The 18087-nt window shown below is 48.9% G+C and overlaps 1 protein-coding gene and 1 long non-coding RNA gene across 3 annotated transcripts in view; both read left to right on the plus strand.

Moving 5' to 3' along the window:
- Positions 1-14890, plus strand: part of LOC132335921 (rho GTPase-activating protein 39-like) — a 62448-nt gene extending 47558 nt beyond the window's left edge. For both annotated transcript variants that reach the window (XM_059862896.1, XM_059862897.1), the window contains 5 exons: positions 9202-9275; positions 10703-10902; positions 11559-11650; positions 12155-12324; positions 12721-14890. In XM_059862896.1, the coding sequence (XP_059718879.1) occupies positions 9202-9275; positions 10703-10902; positions 11559-11650; positions 12155-12324; positions 12721-12915 (731 nt within the window). In that variant the 3' untranslated portion in view covers positions 12916-14890. The remainder of the gene's footprint in view (positions 1-9201; positions 9276-10702; positions 10903-11558; positions 11651-12154; positions 12325-12720) is intronic.
- LOC132335923 (uncharacterized) lies at positions 6-6324 on the plus strand. The gene is made up of 2 exons (XR_009488776.1): positions 6-4651; positions 4967-6324. It is a non-coding gene; the product is annotated as an uncharacterized LOC132335923 (long non-coding RNA).
- Positions 14891-18087: the final 3197 nt, after the last annotated feature.

Consider the following 18087-nt stretch of genomic DNA (forward strand, 5'->3'; position numbering starts at 1 on the left):
TAGGGAGAGGCACAGGGAGCTGAGAGAGAGGTCTGCACTGTCTTCAGGCAGGTGGCAATGCTGAGCTCTGCTGAAAATCAGACCATTTCTTTACATACCGAGACTTGGGTTTGGGAAAATTTATCTGGTGGCAGGCTGGTGTTCAAGATTAGACTAGAACATGGATCAGCAGTGCGAGTGGCATCTGGGCTGCATTTGGGACAGGTGGGGGCCCCTTCAGTCACAGTTGTGCAAGTTGTGTGAGGAATTTTAAGTTGGATGCAAATCTGGGGCTGTAATTCCTCTGATCTGTGCATGCCACATTTCCTGGAGCGTATTCTGGTGCTAGAAGCCATATGAGCCAATGTGTTGAAAAGAGCCTGTTTTAATGGATTTTGTAAGTCACTGCGTAACCCATGGCTCTTCCTAGAGGGTGCTGGTACTTGTTGAAGGACACTGCCTTTTTCTCTTCAGAACTGGCTTCCCTTGCCCACAGTTTCTGAGCTCTGCAGCCTAGGGCTTGCCCTGGCGTCTGTCCAGAGTGAATAAGAGCTCGCGCATTCCTCTGGACTTAGTTTAAATGCTGGCTGCAGGATAACACTTTATCTGGCTAAAGCCTTACTAGACAAAGTCCATTCAATATTTTTTATATTGCTTTCAGGAAACTTCAGTTAGCCCTGTGAATTCCTCTCAGGCAGTAGTTTATATCAAGTGGCTTCAAAGTTTTTAATCTTTGAGAGCTGGAGTCCAGCTTCCTGCATTCCTGAGCCCTCCCCGCAGACAGCTGCTGCCTATGGTGGCTTCCCTGTGTCACCCTGTTTCTTGAGGCACATGCAAGTGAAGGGTAGGGCTGAGGACAGCCCTGGGTTGAAGCTCCTGCGCTAACAGTTTCATTGTTTCTCTCTCTCTGATGGGATTCAGAGCAGAGACCTGTAATTGCATGGAAGGATTATATTTCTGGTAGGGATATGTGTTTTTTCTTTCCTGTTCAAGCCCAGGAGAGTTCAGGCCATTCTGAGCCTTTGAAAATTCATTTTGCTTGTGCTCCGAGGGACTAAGACATCTTTATGAGACAACTCCATGGAGATTGTTCTGTTCAGAGGGCATGCTGCCTGCGGGCTGAGCAGGCTGTTCTGTGCAATTACGTGTCTAAATTGAATGTGCTGGAGATGTGCTTAGGAAAACAGGTGTAGTTTTTACCTAAAAACAAATGTTAAATTTAAAATTTTTAAAAAAATACAAACAAAAATCAACAGTTAGACTCTTTGTAGGTCTCTTCAAACTCAGGATTTTCTATGTTGCCTCTAATACATACATACATACATACATACATACATACATACATACATACATATATAAAATGTTATGAAAAAGGCATGCCAGGATAACTTTCAAGTGCTTCCTTCTGGAAACTCTATAAAGTCTGCTGTGCCTGTGTGGCCTCAGCTGGGGCTCTGGTGACAGGTCACACACACTTACCTTTCATAGAATGATGGAATCATTAAAGTTGGAAAAATCCTCTAAAGTAATTGAATCCGACTGTTCCCACAGCACTTTCAAGCCCATCACCAAATCATGTCCCCAGGTGCCACATCCATACATTTGCTTAGTACTTCCAGGGATGGAGGTTCCACCACTGCCCTGAGCACCCTGTGTTCAAATGCCTAATTACCCTTGCAATGAAGACATTTTCTCTTATATCCAATCTAAATGTGCCCTGGCTCAGCTTGAGGCTGTTTACTCTTGTATGTCTTTCTGGCCCAGGAGGCTGCTCTTGCAGGGACCAGGCTATGATTTGTTCTGCTGGGGTTCAACAGAGGAGGCAGCAGGGCTTGTAGCTCAATCAAAACAGCTTTTTCATGGTGACTGAAACTCTGAGGACTTTTCCTAGAAACTGACTTTAGAATTGCACCTGAAGTAAGGGGAAATCTTGCAGGAACATGCCAGGTTCTCTCTGCTGCTGGCTGCAAAGGTCAGGTTTTTCCCTGGAACACCTACTTCTGTTTGACTAGCCCTGCTTTCCAGATGTGTGAGGGGTGGGTAGGATGCACCTGAAGCTTCAAGGCTGTTGTGAGAAGTTTCTTAGTGGCTCTGAAATACTAAGATGTTTATGGATGCTGTAGCATCAGTTTAGCAGAGAAATCCATAAGGAAATCAAATGCACTGACTTCAGTCAGAACTGAATAGAGGATAAGTAGCATCTATGTAAGTCTTTCAGTGAAAAGTTGAGTTGAAGCAGTGATTCCCCACACATGCGCACATACTGCTTTCAGTCCAGAAGCTCATAGGTGAGTAAACATTTACTACCTGACATATACCCAAAGAAAGAATTTTGAAGTTTCCCACACTTAACCTGTGCAGTATTCATCTTCTAGCTTAATTCTCTGTGAGTAAATGAAATACAAATGTGATTCAAGGTCTTTTCATGTGTTAATAACCTCTTGGCAGGCAGAAGAATAATGGGTAGGAATAAATGCTGTGTTTTCAAAAGGCCGATTGTCTGCTGATCCCACAGGAATGTGAGCTGGTCTTTTGATTTGTACAAGGAGATGAATCATGAGCTGACAGCTCAGTGTTGATAGAAAATTATTAACGGCCATAAAAATAAAGGTTGCAAAGAGATCTGGTGAGGGTGACAAACAGAGCGATCAAGCAGCAGAGAGTGTTGTGTCACCAAAAGCAATGTTTTTTACATGGGGGAGAGATCCCTGACTGCAAGTGCAGTGGGAAGCCCCAGTTGTGCCTTTTTGAGGAGGGAAAGACGTTTTCCAGCTTGTATATGAATTTCCAGAAACACATAGACATTGCTAGGAAGTGGTCAGAAACCAAAAGAGGGATCAGGAGCTTTCAGGGAAGGGACTGAGAGCAAAGCACCACTTGGCTGTAGTTTTGCTGTGCCCACTCTGTATATCCTGCCCAGGTCCCTCCAAGGCTGATGAGTGAGGCAGGGAAGGTGACATGTGAGCTGGATGTAAAGGAGGGAAGAAGGGACACAGTCAATGGGACGAAAGAAACTTACGATGACCTGGGGAAAGCAAGAAGAAAATTTCTCACTGTGTGCCATAGCAGAGCTGAAAGCTGCCTGGTTTTGGTGTTGGGCAGCAGGCTCAGGAATGATCTGTCCTGAAGCACAGAATAAAATCCCAAAGGGCTAGCACATTGTTCGGATTGTCATGACCTTCCCAAAGAAGCATCTTGAAAAAGACACCTCAGGTGCGCAGGCATGCCTGTGCTCACGCCAGGTGATTTCAGCTCTACCATGATCCAAGTGACACAGAAGGAGAGACGGGGTCTTAGTGTGGGGTTTCAAGAAGAGCTTTTACTGAGCTTCTTCCTCAAAGGGATCCACTCAGGCATCCACTCAGGAAAGCAGGGTTTTATATCGGGATCTTGAGGAGCTGGGCAGAATGCCAGGGCCAATGGGCTGAGGGCACAGGGGTGGAGCGAGTGGGAAGGGTCAATGGGAATACATTGAATCTGCATGTCACAGCAAAGCATGCTGGGAGATCCTTTTTTCCTTACCTTAACAAGGGTGATTATGGCTTGAGGGGTTTTCCGTCCTGGAGAGTGTTGTGGGTTTTTTCCCTGTTGGCCCACCAGCCTCCACAGCTCAGAGCATAAAGAGGTTTAGAAAGAAATGGGACAAATGCAAAGAAGGGAGGTCTGTCTCTTGATGGTTAATGATCCAGGTACTACACTGCCTTAGGGTATTGCTCACCTGCTGTTAGCTAGGAGTTTTTTGAAGGAGGATAGTAATTTTTCAGACATCCTGTATCTGTTTCTTATCTTGGTGACAGGTGCAGGCTGCTGCCTTGTCTGGCTGATGAACATGGCATTTCCCATATAGGGAATGGTGATCGAGAAACATTGTTGGGATGTAGAAAGAAACACTGGTGGTGTGAGAAAGAGCAGCTAAAGCAGTGCTGTAGAATGGGGGATCCTGGGCAGATCTAAACCAGGAGAGCAGCACTGCTGGTGCCAAGCCCAGTTTACCTGCTCAGGAGCACCTACCTGTTGGGAATTGGTTACATGACAAAGGTCACGTAGACATGCTCTGGATAGCTGAGAATTGGAAAAGTACTGGCCCAGCTAATCTGGGCCCTGCACCTGCAAGGCCGCAGTGGCCTTGAGTATAGTTGTAGTCTGATAACAAGATGATGTAGCCGAGAGCAGAGCATGAGAAAAGGGAGATGTAAGCTGTAAAGAATGAAGAAGTAAGAATAACCAATAGACTGCTTAGCTTACAGAATATGCATGAGCTTATTACATGTTGTGCTTAAATGTCTGATGCTCTAATCAATAAACGAAGCTTGCTGATTCTCACATTGAGATGACCCGAGTTTCCTACACTGTGACAAATGGCGCCTCGAACAGAGACCCTAAAAGAGGGGGGAGGCGAAAGGGCTGGTGCTCTACGCCTTGAACAAGGACCCTAAGAGAGGGGGGTTGGCAAAAGAGCTGGTGGTCTCCGTGCCCCGAGCGACCCTACAGAGGAGTCTCGGCTTGAACCTGTTGGCCACGGTCCAGTGCAGTATCCGTGTCGGTCCCGAAGCAGCACGGGAGGCAAAGAGCTGGTACTCCGGCCCCGAGCGACCCTAGAGAGGAGTCTCGGCCGATGAACGCCGCCGACATCTTGGAAGAGCTGCAACAGCGCTGACGTTTAAATTGAAAGGTATGAAAAGACAAGCGGCGTATGATTTTTTTTTTTTAAATGCTTTTTAGAAAAGTGGGGACTATAAAGTATTGACCTGGGAAAAGAGCTCCCAAGATTGCCTGCATATAGACTGCAAGCCGTAACATAACCAAACAAGAGTTAAAGAGCCTGTTACAGCAAGCAAAGAAACAGTAAGATCTTTTTTAATTAGACGTGAGACTAACTTTACAACTTAGTAAGCAGCGGCGCGGTAAAAGTAACATTTAGCTCCCCCGCTGGGAGCAGAAACTGCTGCGGCCACTTTGTGCTTTTTTTTTTTTTTCTGCATCGCAGCCGGCAATTGCATTCACAGCGGTGCCGGCGGGAGTCGACCCTGTATTACCCGTGCCGACCCCTCCCGTGGCCGCCTCTCCAGCAGAGCCCGTGAGAGCTCCGGCCGCGGCTGTCCTGCCATCTCCCGTGTCGGCTCCACCAGCAGCTGTCTGCGCCTGCACCGCAGCTTTCGGCACCCGGAAAGGACGCGGCTGCCGTCCCCAACCCGGCAAGAGATGCATTTCCTTCAGCTTTGCAGCCCCCACCGACTCCCGCGGCGACCCCGCCTTCGCCCGCCGCGCCGGTGAAGAAGATTAGAGTCGACAATAGGGACCACCAAGCGGAACCGTCTTCAGAGCCGCCCCTCTGCCCCCAACAGTAGCTGCCAGCGCCTGCGATCAGCCGATATTCCCTCCCGAACTTTTCGAACTGTCCCGAGACTGCCCCTGCGGGGGCAGCTGAGACGGGGGGGAAGACGAAGAGGAGGGGGGGGACGCCATCCTGCCCCTGCGGTGCCGCAAGGGCCTGTGTAAAAACTCAGCGTTTTTCGCAAGCCGATTCGAGTCTAGTTTAGAAGTTGCCGTTAAAGTTTAAAATGCTTAAATTCCCCGCTCGCCCCAGCGGCGTAAAGAAAGTAACTCCTAAAAGTTTTGCCTCTGTTCCCCAGCCCAGGGCGAGTGGGGGTGAGAGTAGTACCAAGGAGCTGTAAATTAACCCTGTGAGTACACCAAAGGGAACTGCATAACTGTAAAGAATCTAAAAGCCTGTGTTATATAGACCTTTTTAACCATTCGCAGTCTATTTACTCCCAGCTCTCTGAGTTGCAGAGGTTAACTAGAAACTTACAAGTAAAATTAAGCTTTAGTGTTGATAGATAGCTCAAATCCGTAAACCTAAGATTATAGCTATGTTTTATTGTTAAAGCTAGTATTATAGTAAACATTATAGCTTTGTTAATAGTATTAGTTTTGCTTTGTTTTTGCATGTGCTTATAAAAAATAGTGTAAAAAATAATATTTACTGCATTTAGTCAAATATTGCTTGTGCAAAAAGAAAACAGGGGAATTGTTGGGAATTGGTTACATGACAAAGGTCACGTAGACATGCTCTGGATAGCTGAGAATTGGAAAAGTACTGGCCCAGCTAATCTGGGCCCTGCACCTGCAAGGCCGCAGTGGCCTTGAGTATAGTTGTAGTCTGATAACAAGATGATGTAGCCGAGAGCAGAGCATGAGAAAAGGGAGATGTAAGCTGTAAAGAATGAAGAAGTAAGAATAACCAATAGACTGCTTAGCTTACAGAATATGCATGAGCTTATTACATGTTGTGCTTAAATGTCTGATGCTCTAATCAATAAACGAAGCTTGCTGATTCTCACATTGAGATGACCCGAGCTTCCTACACTGTGACATCTACCCCTATGATGTAGAGTGCAGTGAGATGGGATCCTGGTCTGAGAACCTGCCCTGGCTGAGCCAGGCTGAGATCCAAAAGGCTGTGGTAGATCGGACGAATATCCAGACAACAGCTTCTCTAGTGCTAAAAGACACATTCTATGGCCACACTGGTGCATTTTTAGGACTTTTTTTTTTGCAGGAAAGCATTTAAGTCTTTTCCAGAATGTATGTTCCTGTACGTGTCTGGTCTGGATTTTAACTTTTTCTAAAAAGAGGTGTTCTTTAAGATGCTGTCCACATGTGTTTCTAGGCTGGCATATGGAGAAATATTTTCCTTTGAAAACTGTTTTTCACTGTGTGAGCTGTTAGTTGTCATCTGTTCCTGAGCTACTGAGTCTACCATGATACCATAATGAATAACAGATCATCTTGGATTTCTCAGATTCATTATGTGCTCACAGAAGTAGAATTGCCTTCAGGATTAGCCCTTTCCAGGTAGTGCAGATGAAGCTGCCCAGCCGTCCACCAAGAAGCAGGAGCTGAGCTGTGGAGGGATTACCTGGCCCACATGTTTGGAAATGTCAGCGTGCATGATGAGCTCAGTGCTGGGAGTCAGTCTCTAGATGAGCATTCTGAAAGCGGCAGATGGTTGGGACAGGTTGCTGGTTTGGAGAAGCTGAGGCTAAAGTTAAATTCTGCTCCTCTCCCTCATGTTCCTTCCTACAGCTCAGCGTGTGCCTCCTGGGCTCTCCATGTCTCTCTCTCCATTGTTACCCATCCCACTCTGCAAATGCCTTGGAGCTAGGAACACTTGTGTTAGGGCAGATGGCTTCTACTCTGGAGCAGGGAGGCTGCATGGGAACCATTGGTCTGTGCTCTCTGGGATGAGTGCTGCTCACCCTGTTCCTCAGGGCTCTTGCCTCCTTTTTGGCTATTCAGGTCTAGGGACAGTAACTCCTCCATCCTCTTGTGCATGCTGCAAGTTTATTTTTCAGTTACTTAAATTTGGTCAGCTTCACGTGTGACCCAAACAGGCCCCATTGGGTCAGAGGCTGCACATGGTTGTCATGGGAGCAGGAGGCCTCACTGCAGAAAGTGCTGGATGTAGGTTTTAGGCTTTTTCTGAGACTGGGGAGCTTCCTGGGAAAGTACAAAATAGGCTTCAAGCAAATGTGTCTGACTGCTGCCCGTGCATCGGCCATGTGGAATCTGCAGGACACCAGTTTCTTTTGCAAACATTATGTATTTCATGGTCTAAATACAGTGTGAAAAAAATATTTCTTAGTTTTGAATGTGCTGTCTCCTGCAAAATCCTGCTGGGATGCAGAGGCATAGTCCAGCTTCTTCCCCTTGCCCTCTGAGAAGGGTGATACCTCTCTTTGGGGTGTGTCTCACACTGGACAGCAGAAGCTGTAACCTGGGGTAGTGAAGCATCGCAGGACATCTCATTTGGTTTGTTTCCTTTTAATCCTTAGATATTCCCAGTGTAACTCATGCCTAGCAGGATTTTTGCTTACAGTGAATATTTTGCTTTAGAGAAATTCCCAAAACTGGCTTTCCTTCCCATTACCTGTGGGAGATGGGAATGCTGTTTTACCACCTCTGGTGTGGCTCCAGCGGTGTGAAGAAGCTCTGCTTCAGCTGTGAGGGAGATTGATTGAGGCAGGAGGTGCTTGTTTCATCGAGGGGAGCCAAGGACTGTGATTTATCTGCTGGCTGAGACTACAACACATCTCCCACCTCTGGGAATTGTTCTGCTTGGGAAGAGTTTGTCCTCCCTCTGCATTAAGAGGATTTGAAGACCTCCAAGCTCCCAGTCAGCATACCTAAGCCATAGGGTGTGTGAAAGGCTGACGTAAAATGCACAGCATCTGACTAGAATGTAGATTTTCACAGACACAAGTATTTGAACTGTGCTGCAGGCTTTGGGCCTGGCAGGGAATCAAATAGGGCAGATCTGTTCACTGCTTTCAGTGAGTGGTTTTGGGTTTTACTTGAACAAGAACAAAAGGCCAACGGTTTTGGAAAACTCTCTTAGCAATCAATGGTCTGTCATTGCAAATATTTCTCTTGGTGTCATGGGGGGATTATCTCTGTGAATTGTGGCTTGCACTTGCCTTCAGATTACACTGAACCAAGCACAAACAGAGCAGGTGCTCTTGTGGAGGGCAGCAGCTTTTGAGGTGCAGTTCCCAAGCTTTGGTGTGTCCCATTTTCCTTGTCTCACAGAGCATGCCTGAGCTGCATGGTACAAGCCTGGTTTGGAGAAGGTTGCAGGCGGGAATGTGAGGAAACCTTCTGCAGGTCTCTGGGAAGATAAGATCCCATCAGCTCCCCATGCCTCTTCTTGTGTCCTGAGGTCACTGTTGGTGCTGCCACTCTGTCCCCACACACCTTTCTCTGCTGCTCCACTCTCACTAGCAAAGGAACCGAAGTTCTCAAAAAATAAGCAGCCTTGGTTGTGCCCAGCAGGCCAGGGCCCACGCATGTGTGTGTGCCCAGGCTGTGAATGCTGAATGGGTGCCACACGTGGAGTCAGGGTAGGGCAGGTGCACTCTGGGTGCGAGAGGTGGAGATCTGCAGGAGCAGGGATGGGAGGTGCAGAGCTATGAGCCTTCACTCAGAAGATAAATCTTTCTAATACCAAGCCCTGTCATGCGCTGACACTGCCTGCCATGGGACTGGGAGACTTCAGGGTGTTCAATTCAAGTTTTGGTAGTCCCACCCTGCTGCAGTGGGCTGTGCACTGGGTGGGCTGCTTGTGCCAGAATGAGCTGCTGTGCCGGAGCTCTCTGAAGGGCTTCAGTGTGGGGGTGCATGGTGCTGTGGGCTGACCACTCATTTCCTCTTTCCTGCCAGGTCTGCCCATTAGCACCTACGCCAAGTACTGCTACCGGAAACTCCATAAAGTAGCCGTCACTGGAGGCAAAAAGGTGAGCAGTTGCCCTGGCTGCAGGGCCTGGGGGCTGCCTGGGGGACTGTGGTGATCACCACTGATTCAGTGATAGGAAATGGAGATAGAGTGAGTTGGAGAGGCTTGCTCTGAGTACATTTCCCCATGAATGTTTGGGAGAGGGCTGCTGTCCAGTTCCTGCCATCCTTCTGGCAGACAGCATTGCCTGCTGTGCAGGCATCTGCATGGCTGCCTGCTTCCTGGCCTCAGGGACAAAGACAACCCCAACACTTACCTGTTTCCAGGGTAAAAGGAGCTGTCTGTGTAGAGGATACTCATAATTTTGTTTCTTCAGGTGAGGGAAGAGTGTCCCTTTGCATTGAGAGCTTATATGGGCTGGGTCTTGCAGCTGTTTTACTGCAGAGTTGTTCATTTCCAGTTCTAAGAGTCATACAGCAAAGATGGCTGGTGCAGAGGGGAGTCCGTGCTCTGTGTTATCTGTAATCTTCCTTTCTTCCCTCTGCATGATTCTGCCTGTGGCCATGAAAAGTGGTAGATGGCCTTGGCCTGTCAGTTCTAGGTCACCAAGCCAGATCTGGTCATTGGGTGTTTTTTTTTTTTTTTTTAATTCCTTTGGGGCCTTCCTGCCATCTGAACTTTGTGTAGTGAACAAATTAGCTGAAATACCTTAAGAGGGGCGAAGGCTCCTGGCATCCTGCCAGGGGAGGACAGTAAGCCTCCAAACACACATTGCACACAACTGCAGCCCTGGCCACTGACCCTTAGAGGGCTCAGTGGGAGCTTCTCCCTGTCGCATTTCCCACTTGGCTGCAGGATCACTGCTGTAGGCCACTATGCTGGGCAGCCTGTTCCCCCTGCCACAGCTCTGTGCTTTTCCAAACTGCTGCCACAGAATATTCAAAACCCCTTTTAAGTGTTGGTATTTGTCAGAAGCAACAGATACCAATGCCTACTTTTCAGGTGTTAGCACCTCTGAGAGCAAAGGTTTCCCTGGAGTTGGAAATACCTGGAATTCCCATCTCCAAAGGACTGTTTTAAACCTGTCTGTGGCTAAGCACTTGCTTCATGCTGGGTTGGGGTATAGGTGCCCTCTGCTGACCCTACACACCTGGGTCTGGGCTGGGCTCCACTCCATACTGCCTCCTAAAGCAGGTGGAGCTGCAGCCAGAGCAATCCCCTTGCTGTGCAAAACACAGCAACAGAATCTCTGCAAAACCAGCCCAAATTCTCCGAAATGGTCTCCTCTGCTCCTCCTGGGCCTGATGAATAGAACCACCCCTGATTTTAGGCTGCAGAACAAGAACCATGCTGCCAGGTAGCTGACTAGTTGCCCTCATGGAGGGTCAGCCTTCTCTGTCCTGGCCACTCACCGTCCCCATCCCTGGGTCACTCTTTCTCTGCGGGCTGGCTGTGCCATGGCTGCTCTAAGCTTTTCTCCGTCCTCAGGGCCTCCGTAAACCAACAGTGGAAGAGATAATGCATGCCAGGAATGCCATCCTCACGCCATCGCTCTTCGGCAGCTCCCTGGAGGAAATCATGCTGCGGCAGCAGGACATGTACCCAGGGAACAAGCTCCCGTGGGTGCAGACACAGCTATCACAGCAGGTCCTGGCCCTGGGAGGGGAACAGACTGAGGGGATTTTCAGGTGAGCTTTGGGGGTTCTGTGCTACTTTTAAGCAAACTGCATGTCAGTCCTCATAGCCAAGGAGTCAAGATTGACCTCCACATGCTTCCTCTTCCCTAAGAATAGCACTCCACTGTGGACTGGATAAAATCTGACTTTCCTCAGGTTCAGGAATCACCTCTTGTAGTATCATTAGCCAGTTTGCATGTGTTAGCGCAGAGGGGACTGGTGTAGGTGTGACTTAACTATGTGGACAGCTCATCCCCAGGCAGGGTGATGAGCTTTCATCAGATTTGGCAGTGGTGGTTAGCCAGTGTAGGGGAGGGAGAAACTCCAGTGTCCTGGCAGATATATAACTATATTTAGCCAGAGATGCTCATTTTTGGTCTGAACACACTGCAAAGAAGCCTGGTTACAGAAAATATTCACTCCTGAGAACAGCAGTGGTTGATATCTGAGCTAGTTGGAGCCTCCACTTCAAGATGGTGTATAAAAATAAGCACCCCCTTCTCTCTGATGAACTGTTGCTGTAGCAGCCACTGATGCCTGAGGCCTTCTCCCTGCTCCCTTCTCCCTGAGGCCCCAGAAGCAGCTTCAGAGCCATGCTTTCCTGGCCAGCTGCCTCACCAAGCACATTGCCTGGCTCACTCAAAAGGACCTTTTCTGTGTCTCTGCAGGATACCAGGTGACATAGATGAAGTCAATGCATTGAAATTGCAGGTGGATCAGTGGAGAATCCCAAACAGTCTCAGTGACCCCAACATACCAGGTACAGGACTGTTGCAGTTGTGTTGCTGCAGCCTCAGCCACGGTGCAGTGCAGAGGGGCAGGTGCAGGAGCAGATCAGTGGGTGTGCTGCTGCTTGGGAATGTGTACACAGCCTGTCTGCACTGACTGGGATTTTGTTCTGTATCTTTTCACTGCCTTTCCAAACACTACCCATAGAGGAAACACTGGGAGTGGGGAGGAATCTCTGTCTCTGATGCAGTAAGGCTGTACAAGCTGGGCAGAGTGGTGGAAGTCTTTCAGGTCTCCTTGACCTCTTCTTTAGGCAGCCCCAGGGCTGCTTCCTGGAGGAGCAGGTAGGTAGCCGCCAGTATTTGCCACTAACTGGTCTGCTTGGGTCCCTGAGCATTTCAGAGCCAAGACTGAATTAAGGGGAAACAGCACAAGCACAGAAATCCCTTCTCTGCCATATCTCACTGCCAAGTTTGCCCCTGAAGGGGGTGGGGAAATGACCAGAGCTGTTCTTATGCACTTGCTTTCTGCCCAGCCTCTCTCCTCAAGCTGTGGTATCGGGAGCTGGAGGAGCCTGTCATCCCCCAGCAGTTCTACAAAGAGTGTATCAGCAACTATGAGAACCCCGATGCTGCCGTGGCTGTGGTGCAGCTTTTGCCAGAGCTCAACAGACTGGTGCTGTGTTACCTCATACACTTCCTGCAGGTAGGCAGCCTCCACAGCCCTGCACTAGGGCCAGGAGCATGTGAAGCATAGTTGGTGGGACAGCTATGATGGGACCGTCAGCACGGTTTTAAGACCTCTTATCTGTACTTAAGCTGGGATTGATGGAGGGGTGTTTGCTGGCCTTGTTCATTATGGGAGCAATAAACCCTGATCCTGATTTTATAGAGCCTGGGGTTGGTTTCCTGTCTGCCAAGGCTGCTGCTCTGTTGGTTGTGTCAGAGCACAGTGCTCTTCCCTGTGAATGCATGGCGCTTGGGGGACTGTCCTTAAGGCAGGCTTTATGTCTGCTCTCCTTGCACCTTTTCTTGGGCCATGTGTTTGGACTTCCTTGCCCTTTCCCACTGCTCCATCTGAATGTGTTCTTGCTATCTGCAGATCTTTGCTCAGCCATCAAATGTGGGCAGAACAAAGATGGATGTGAATAACCTGGCCATGGTGATGGCCCCCAACTGCCTGCGCTGCCAGTCCGACGACCCTCGTGTTATCTTTGAGAACACACGCAAAGAAATGTCTTTTCTCCGCATGCTGATAGTGCACTTGGACACGAGCTTCATCAAAGGGCTGGTTTGAGCCACTGGCCCCATGGTGCTAAACATTGCTCTGAGGAGTTGCTAGATTAAGTCTTCTTCTCTCCATGTAGGTTTCTTCCATTGTCCTTGCTGTTGTCGTGCCCTGGGTTAGCCCTTCAGCATCTCCCAATATATGATTACAAGGACTGGGCATTTCTGGAAGGCTTGGTTCTGTCAGCACCTGGAAATCCTTGGGTATGCCAGGTCAGGTTAGCAGTTCCTGGCCTTTCTGTGTGTGTCAGAGAGGTGCAATCCTCTTCCTGAGAGCCACAAGATTGGGTGCTTAATGAAAGGGCTGTGACATTGTGCGAGGAACTGCTACATGGGGCAGTGAGACTCCATTTCCCTTCTAGAGGCAGAGTCGGCTTGAGGTAGGAGAACATCACTCCTGTGCTGTGGCAAGATCTGGTCCGAGGGAAGATGCTGCCTCATCAGGAATAATCCTACTACTACAGGGCCAGCCTTGTTCACCTCTGCAGACTGTTGGCTGGAGGTGTCAGGGTTGTTCTGATGTCCCACAGTGCTGTTGGTAGAGGGCTGTGAAGGTGCAGAGGTTCAAGAATTGTAGAGCTGCGCAGCAGCATGTGAGACCAGCTTAGTACCCACCCACACCATGATACTGGGCACAACAGGAAGGCCACACACCTGACAACAAACAGGTAAACAACCACTTTGGCATCCTCTTTAATGAGGGCTGTATCTTCTGGAGCAGTGACCACAGTGGCCTTGCAGCTCCTGTTTGCTACAAACAGCATGAGCTGACACCGGCTTTGCTGAGGAGCACCTGAGCCCATGCTCAGAGCAGCCTTCACAGCTCCAGCTCCTCACAGCCCCCTTCCTAATACCACATCCTTCCCAGACCACTCTGCCAGGAACTAAATACCAGTTTGACCCACCCTTCTGGCTCAGCCCAGGTCTAAAGAAAGGCCCCAACAGTCAGAAGTGGTCCTGTGCTCAGGTACACCCTTCCAGAAAAAGCAGTGCTGTGTGCTTGAGAAATGCTAGTACTGCCTGTAGTCAACTGTAGTATCTATGCTCTTCCTTGGAGGTGTTTTCCTTGCTGGAGGCAGGTCTGCTGCAGAAAAGTATGTTTTGGGATTACTGATGTAAAGTCTGCCAGTATCATGCAAGGTTGCATTTGTGTTTCTGTATCCCTTTCCCTTTCCAGTGGGGACCTGAGATCATCCTCTCCAGACTGCAGTGGGGAGCTGAGCCCTGCCAACAGCAAGGTTTAGAGCTGATGCCTGAATCAGTACCAGCGTGAGTGTGAGGTGCCATGTGCTGAGTCTTTCTAAGAGGGTTCCCAGAGCCTATGTTCATATGAGTTTGAATGAACTCCAGAGCAGGAATTCAGTTTTGTGCCCAGCTGAATAAAGGTTCCTCATACCAGATGATTCTGTGGTCCTGTGGGCCAGGAAATGTGCTCCCTTGTCAAGATTAGCTTTGTCAAGCATGCCCACGAAATGTGCCAGCATCTGTTTCACGTACACACCCATCTCCATGCTTTGATGCCGCTCAGCTTGCTCTGTCCTTCTGTAGTGCTGAACAACTTGTTCTTCAGATGTGAAGCTACTGCCCCAGAAGTGCAGAGACAGGCAGAGGTTACCAGCTCTGACATGCTGTCCTGAGATTTGAATCACTGAACAAGCTCAGGCTGTCCTGTTGCCTGCCAAGGGCTGGAGCAGCCATGTGGGACCTGCCCTCCTCTTCAGGCTGCAGGTGCCTATGTCTGTGTCAAGCTTTGCCTGCAGCCACTGAAGTAGTGATCCATGTTACTTCTTGCACTCAGCCAGTGGCAGTCAATCAAACCATAGGCATTTGCTGCTAATAAAAGTGAATGATTCTGGCAAGGGTTGTAAAACATGCTCATAAAAGACACTGGATATTACTGTCTTTGCCAACGGATTTGTAAATACAATCAGTAAAGTAGCTTTTCCTCTGTTCTAATAGTAATAAATACAATCTTCATGGCTGTATCTTTTGTGAATTGTCTTTTTTGTGAATTTCTGCAGCATGATTACATCTGCATGGGGCTGTACATTTCAGCCTGAATGTCAGTGCTCTTGAGTAAGATTTGAGAATCAGCATGAAGTAAGCACTTGGAAGCCATGCTTTGGGATGGTTCTGTTCTTAATTCTCAGGCAGCTACCAAAGGACACTTAATGAATCTTGGAAGAGAATGGTTTGAAACAGGTAAAAGACAATACTGCTTTACACATACATATCTTCTGGAGCCTTTAGGGTCATAAAGGTATGAGAGAACTTTATGGGCAGTTGGAGGGTAAGAAGGATATTCTGCTTGTGTCCCTCCTCCAGCAGCTGGGAGTGCTGCAGGTGGACTGCAGGAGGTGGCCGCACAGGCATCCTTTGCATGGCCCCCTGCATGGTCTCTGCTGATGGAGATGTAATTAATTTGTCTGTTAGGCTGACCTGGTGGGGACATTTTTATGTTCTGACTGGAGCATTCTCTCATCTTTCCTTGCTGGTAGTCCAAGAAACCACTGGAAGCAGTCTGTTGGTGCTCAAGACTGGTGCTGGTCGCACAGTTGTGGAGCTGCAGGGCAGATGCCGGCTGTGCTACTTCAGCCACACAGGAATGAGCCCAGGCTCTGGGTTGTGTTGCTGGTGCTCGGGGGCATGGTCACTGTCCTGTCAGACTAGGAAAAGCGGCTGCACTTCAGACAAAGCCAATGAGGACTGCTCTGTTACACCAGCAGTTTAGGATCACATATGATGGCCATACCACTGAGTCTTCCCACCAGTCTGGCTGGCAGAAGCATTGTAGGTGGGCTGTAGGGCAATGGAGTGCAGAAGGAAGACCAGGAACATTGTAACCTCACACAGCTCTTTCCTAGGGGAATGTTTGCAGCCCAATTTCTGAGTGTTATCCAAAGCTTTCCTTTGAAATGAGCTGATTTTTGCCAAATCAGAAAAGGCCACAAACCAGATGCTTCAGCTCAGGCTCCAAGACTCAGGCTCACTCCTGCAGTCATGATGGCCTGACACCTGGATCAGTTAAAGAAGTGATGGCCAGAGCAGCAGCTGGCCTTGGAACAAGCTTGTGGTTTGTTCTGGGTTTTTGTGAGCAGTGCAGTTGGACCCAGTGCTAGAGGGCCACTGGGACACAGCTCCTTGAGGGGAGGCACCAGTGGCTTGTCCATTACCTGCTGCTGGTTGTGAGAGACTGATGTGTTCCCATGAGGCCAGCACTCCTGCAGTCTCCTTTTCACAGAGCCTTACAAGAACTTTTTGCTATGCCTGCGAACAGAAATGGTAAAAGCAACTCTGCTCATGGCAGCTGATAGACACCATGCCCTTGTGTCTGTTGCCCATGTGCCACCGCAGCTCCTGAAAAGGCTGGGCAGTTGTTGTGGATCACAACTGGTGGATTTTGGACCTGTGTCCTAGACTGCAAGGCAATGTATATTCTGTTTGCCATCTGTTAGAGGTCTGGCAGTTTTCTTCTGTTAATTGGGCAGTTCTCTTCATCTCTTCCACAAACCAGTCCTCCCTCTGGGGAGACATATGTTGTTAGTGGGCCATTGAATGTCACTGCATGACTGATAAAAATTACAGCATCCCATTGTGAGATGCTCCGCCCAGAGGGAGGAGCCCAGCATTCTTAAGTGGATATAATCTGAGTTTTTGGGACACCAGATCAGCCTTTTTACTGGATTCTCAGAGGAACAGCTGCTTTTTCCACTGGATCTTCAGAGGAAAACTACACTCTTCTACAGGATCACTGCTCCACAGAACCACATCTGCCATTCCAGGAGGACTGCAGCCACCATTCCAATTGGACTGCTACCAACAACCTGACCAACAGGGCGTTGGGTTGTATTCTGACTATGTCAGTGGTTTTTCTTTTGTATTATTGCATGTTTTGTTTTGGTTTTTTTTTTTCCTTTTCCTAATAAATTGTATTTCTGACTTGGCATCTCTCACTGGTTTTGCTTTCAAACCAGAACAACCTGTCTGTAGGTTCAGCTTGAGGTGGAAAAAGGGTTTAGTTTTGGCAGCTGCCTGATATTTTACAGGACAGGGCAATGACAAGGCTACCCGTCCTGGTAGAGAAGTTCCCCACCGTCTTTCCTCCCATTGAAAATGTGAAGGGTCTCCCTGCCCTTGTCCACCCGAGATACTCCATTTCTTTCTCAAACCAGAGATGCACAGAGGTTCTGCCACCTCCTCAAAGCTCCTGGGTAATGAGAGGCCAGTTTTTAGTGTAATTCTCATGTAGGGTTTTAGTCCAGTCCTTACCTGGAGCTTTGCACTAAATCAGCCCTGTGGGAAGGCAGAGACCAGAGGAATGGGCAGGTCTGCTTCGGGAGCCCTGCAGCACTGGCAGGAGGCAGAGATGGGAGGCTCCCTGTCATGATGGTGCCCCAGTGCTGGTTTGATGTGAGTGCAGCACAGCACTGGCAGATTGAGCAGAACTGGCCCATGGCGACCGTGCCAAGCCAGGGCTGTGTGGAGCAGGGCTCTGGCTTGGCCACACCCATGGACTGTCTGCAGGACCCACCAAAAATGAGATGGGAAAAGTTGAATTAGTTGCTGAGGTTGCTGCTTTTAGAGCTCCTGTTATCCTATATAATTTGTCAGCCACGGTGAACAGTGGCAAGAGCTGGTTGTGGGTGCAGTGGGCTGGGGAAACCAGTTCAGGCATTCATCATCCCATGATGAGGGAACAGGGAGGAGCATGGGTGTTCTGAGTAAGGTGGACCACATAGGGACCTGGCCAGAATTGAGTGCTTACAGGTAGCCATGCAGGAAAGATTTTGGGACATATGGAGTCACTCATCAGCTTGACTGTTCCTTCCAAAGCAGGGGACACCAGCTGAGGACTCTGTCCAGGCCACAAGGATTTAAACCTGCCCCAGACTCTGCCTGGACCTTCCTCTGTCTCACCATGTAAACTATCCATTTTGTCTGAAGTGCTTAGTGTTTACAGGTACCGTAAAGGGAGCTTGTGTCTGAGGATTGGAGGACTGTGTGACCTCTGCTGTCAGGGCTGGATGCTGGCTGGAATCGAGGCCCGAAGTCATGAAGGTGTTGAGAAGGTCAAGGCTCTTAACAGCTGCAGCTTCTCCCAAAGGAGAACTGGTGGGTTATGTCAGTTCATCTCTGCTCACAGACACATTTCTTCCATCCTGTCTTTGCTATGTCTGGTCTT

Source organism: Haemorhous mexicanus, chromosome 18 (assembly GCF_027477595.1).
Source record: "Haemorhous mexicanus isolate bHaeMex1 chromosome 18, bHaeMex1.pri, whole genome shotgun sequence".
NCBI classification, from domain to species: domain Eukaryota; kingdom Metazoa; phylum Chordata; class Aves; order Passeriformes; family Fringillidae; genus Haemorhous; species Haemorhous mexicanus.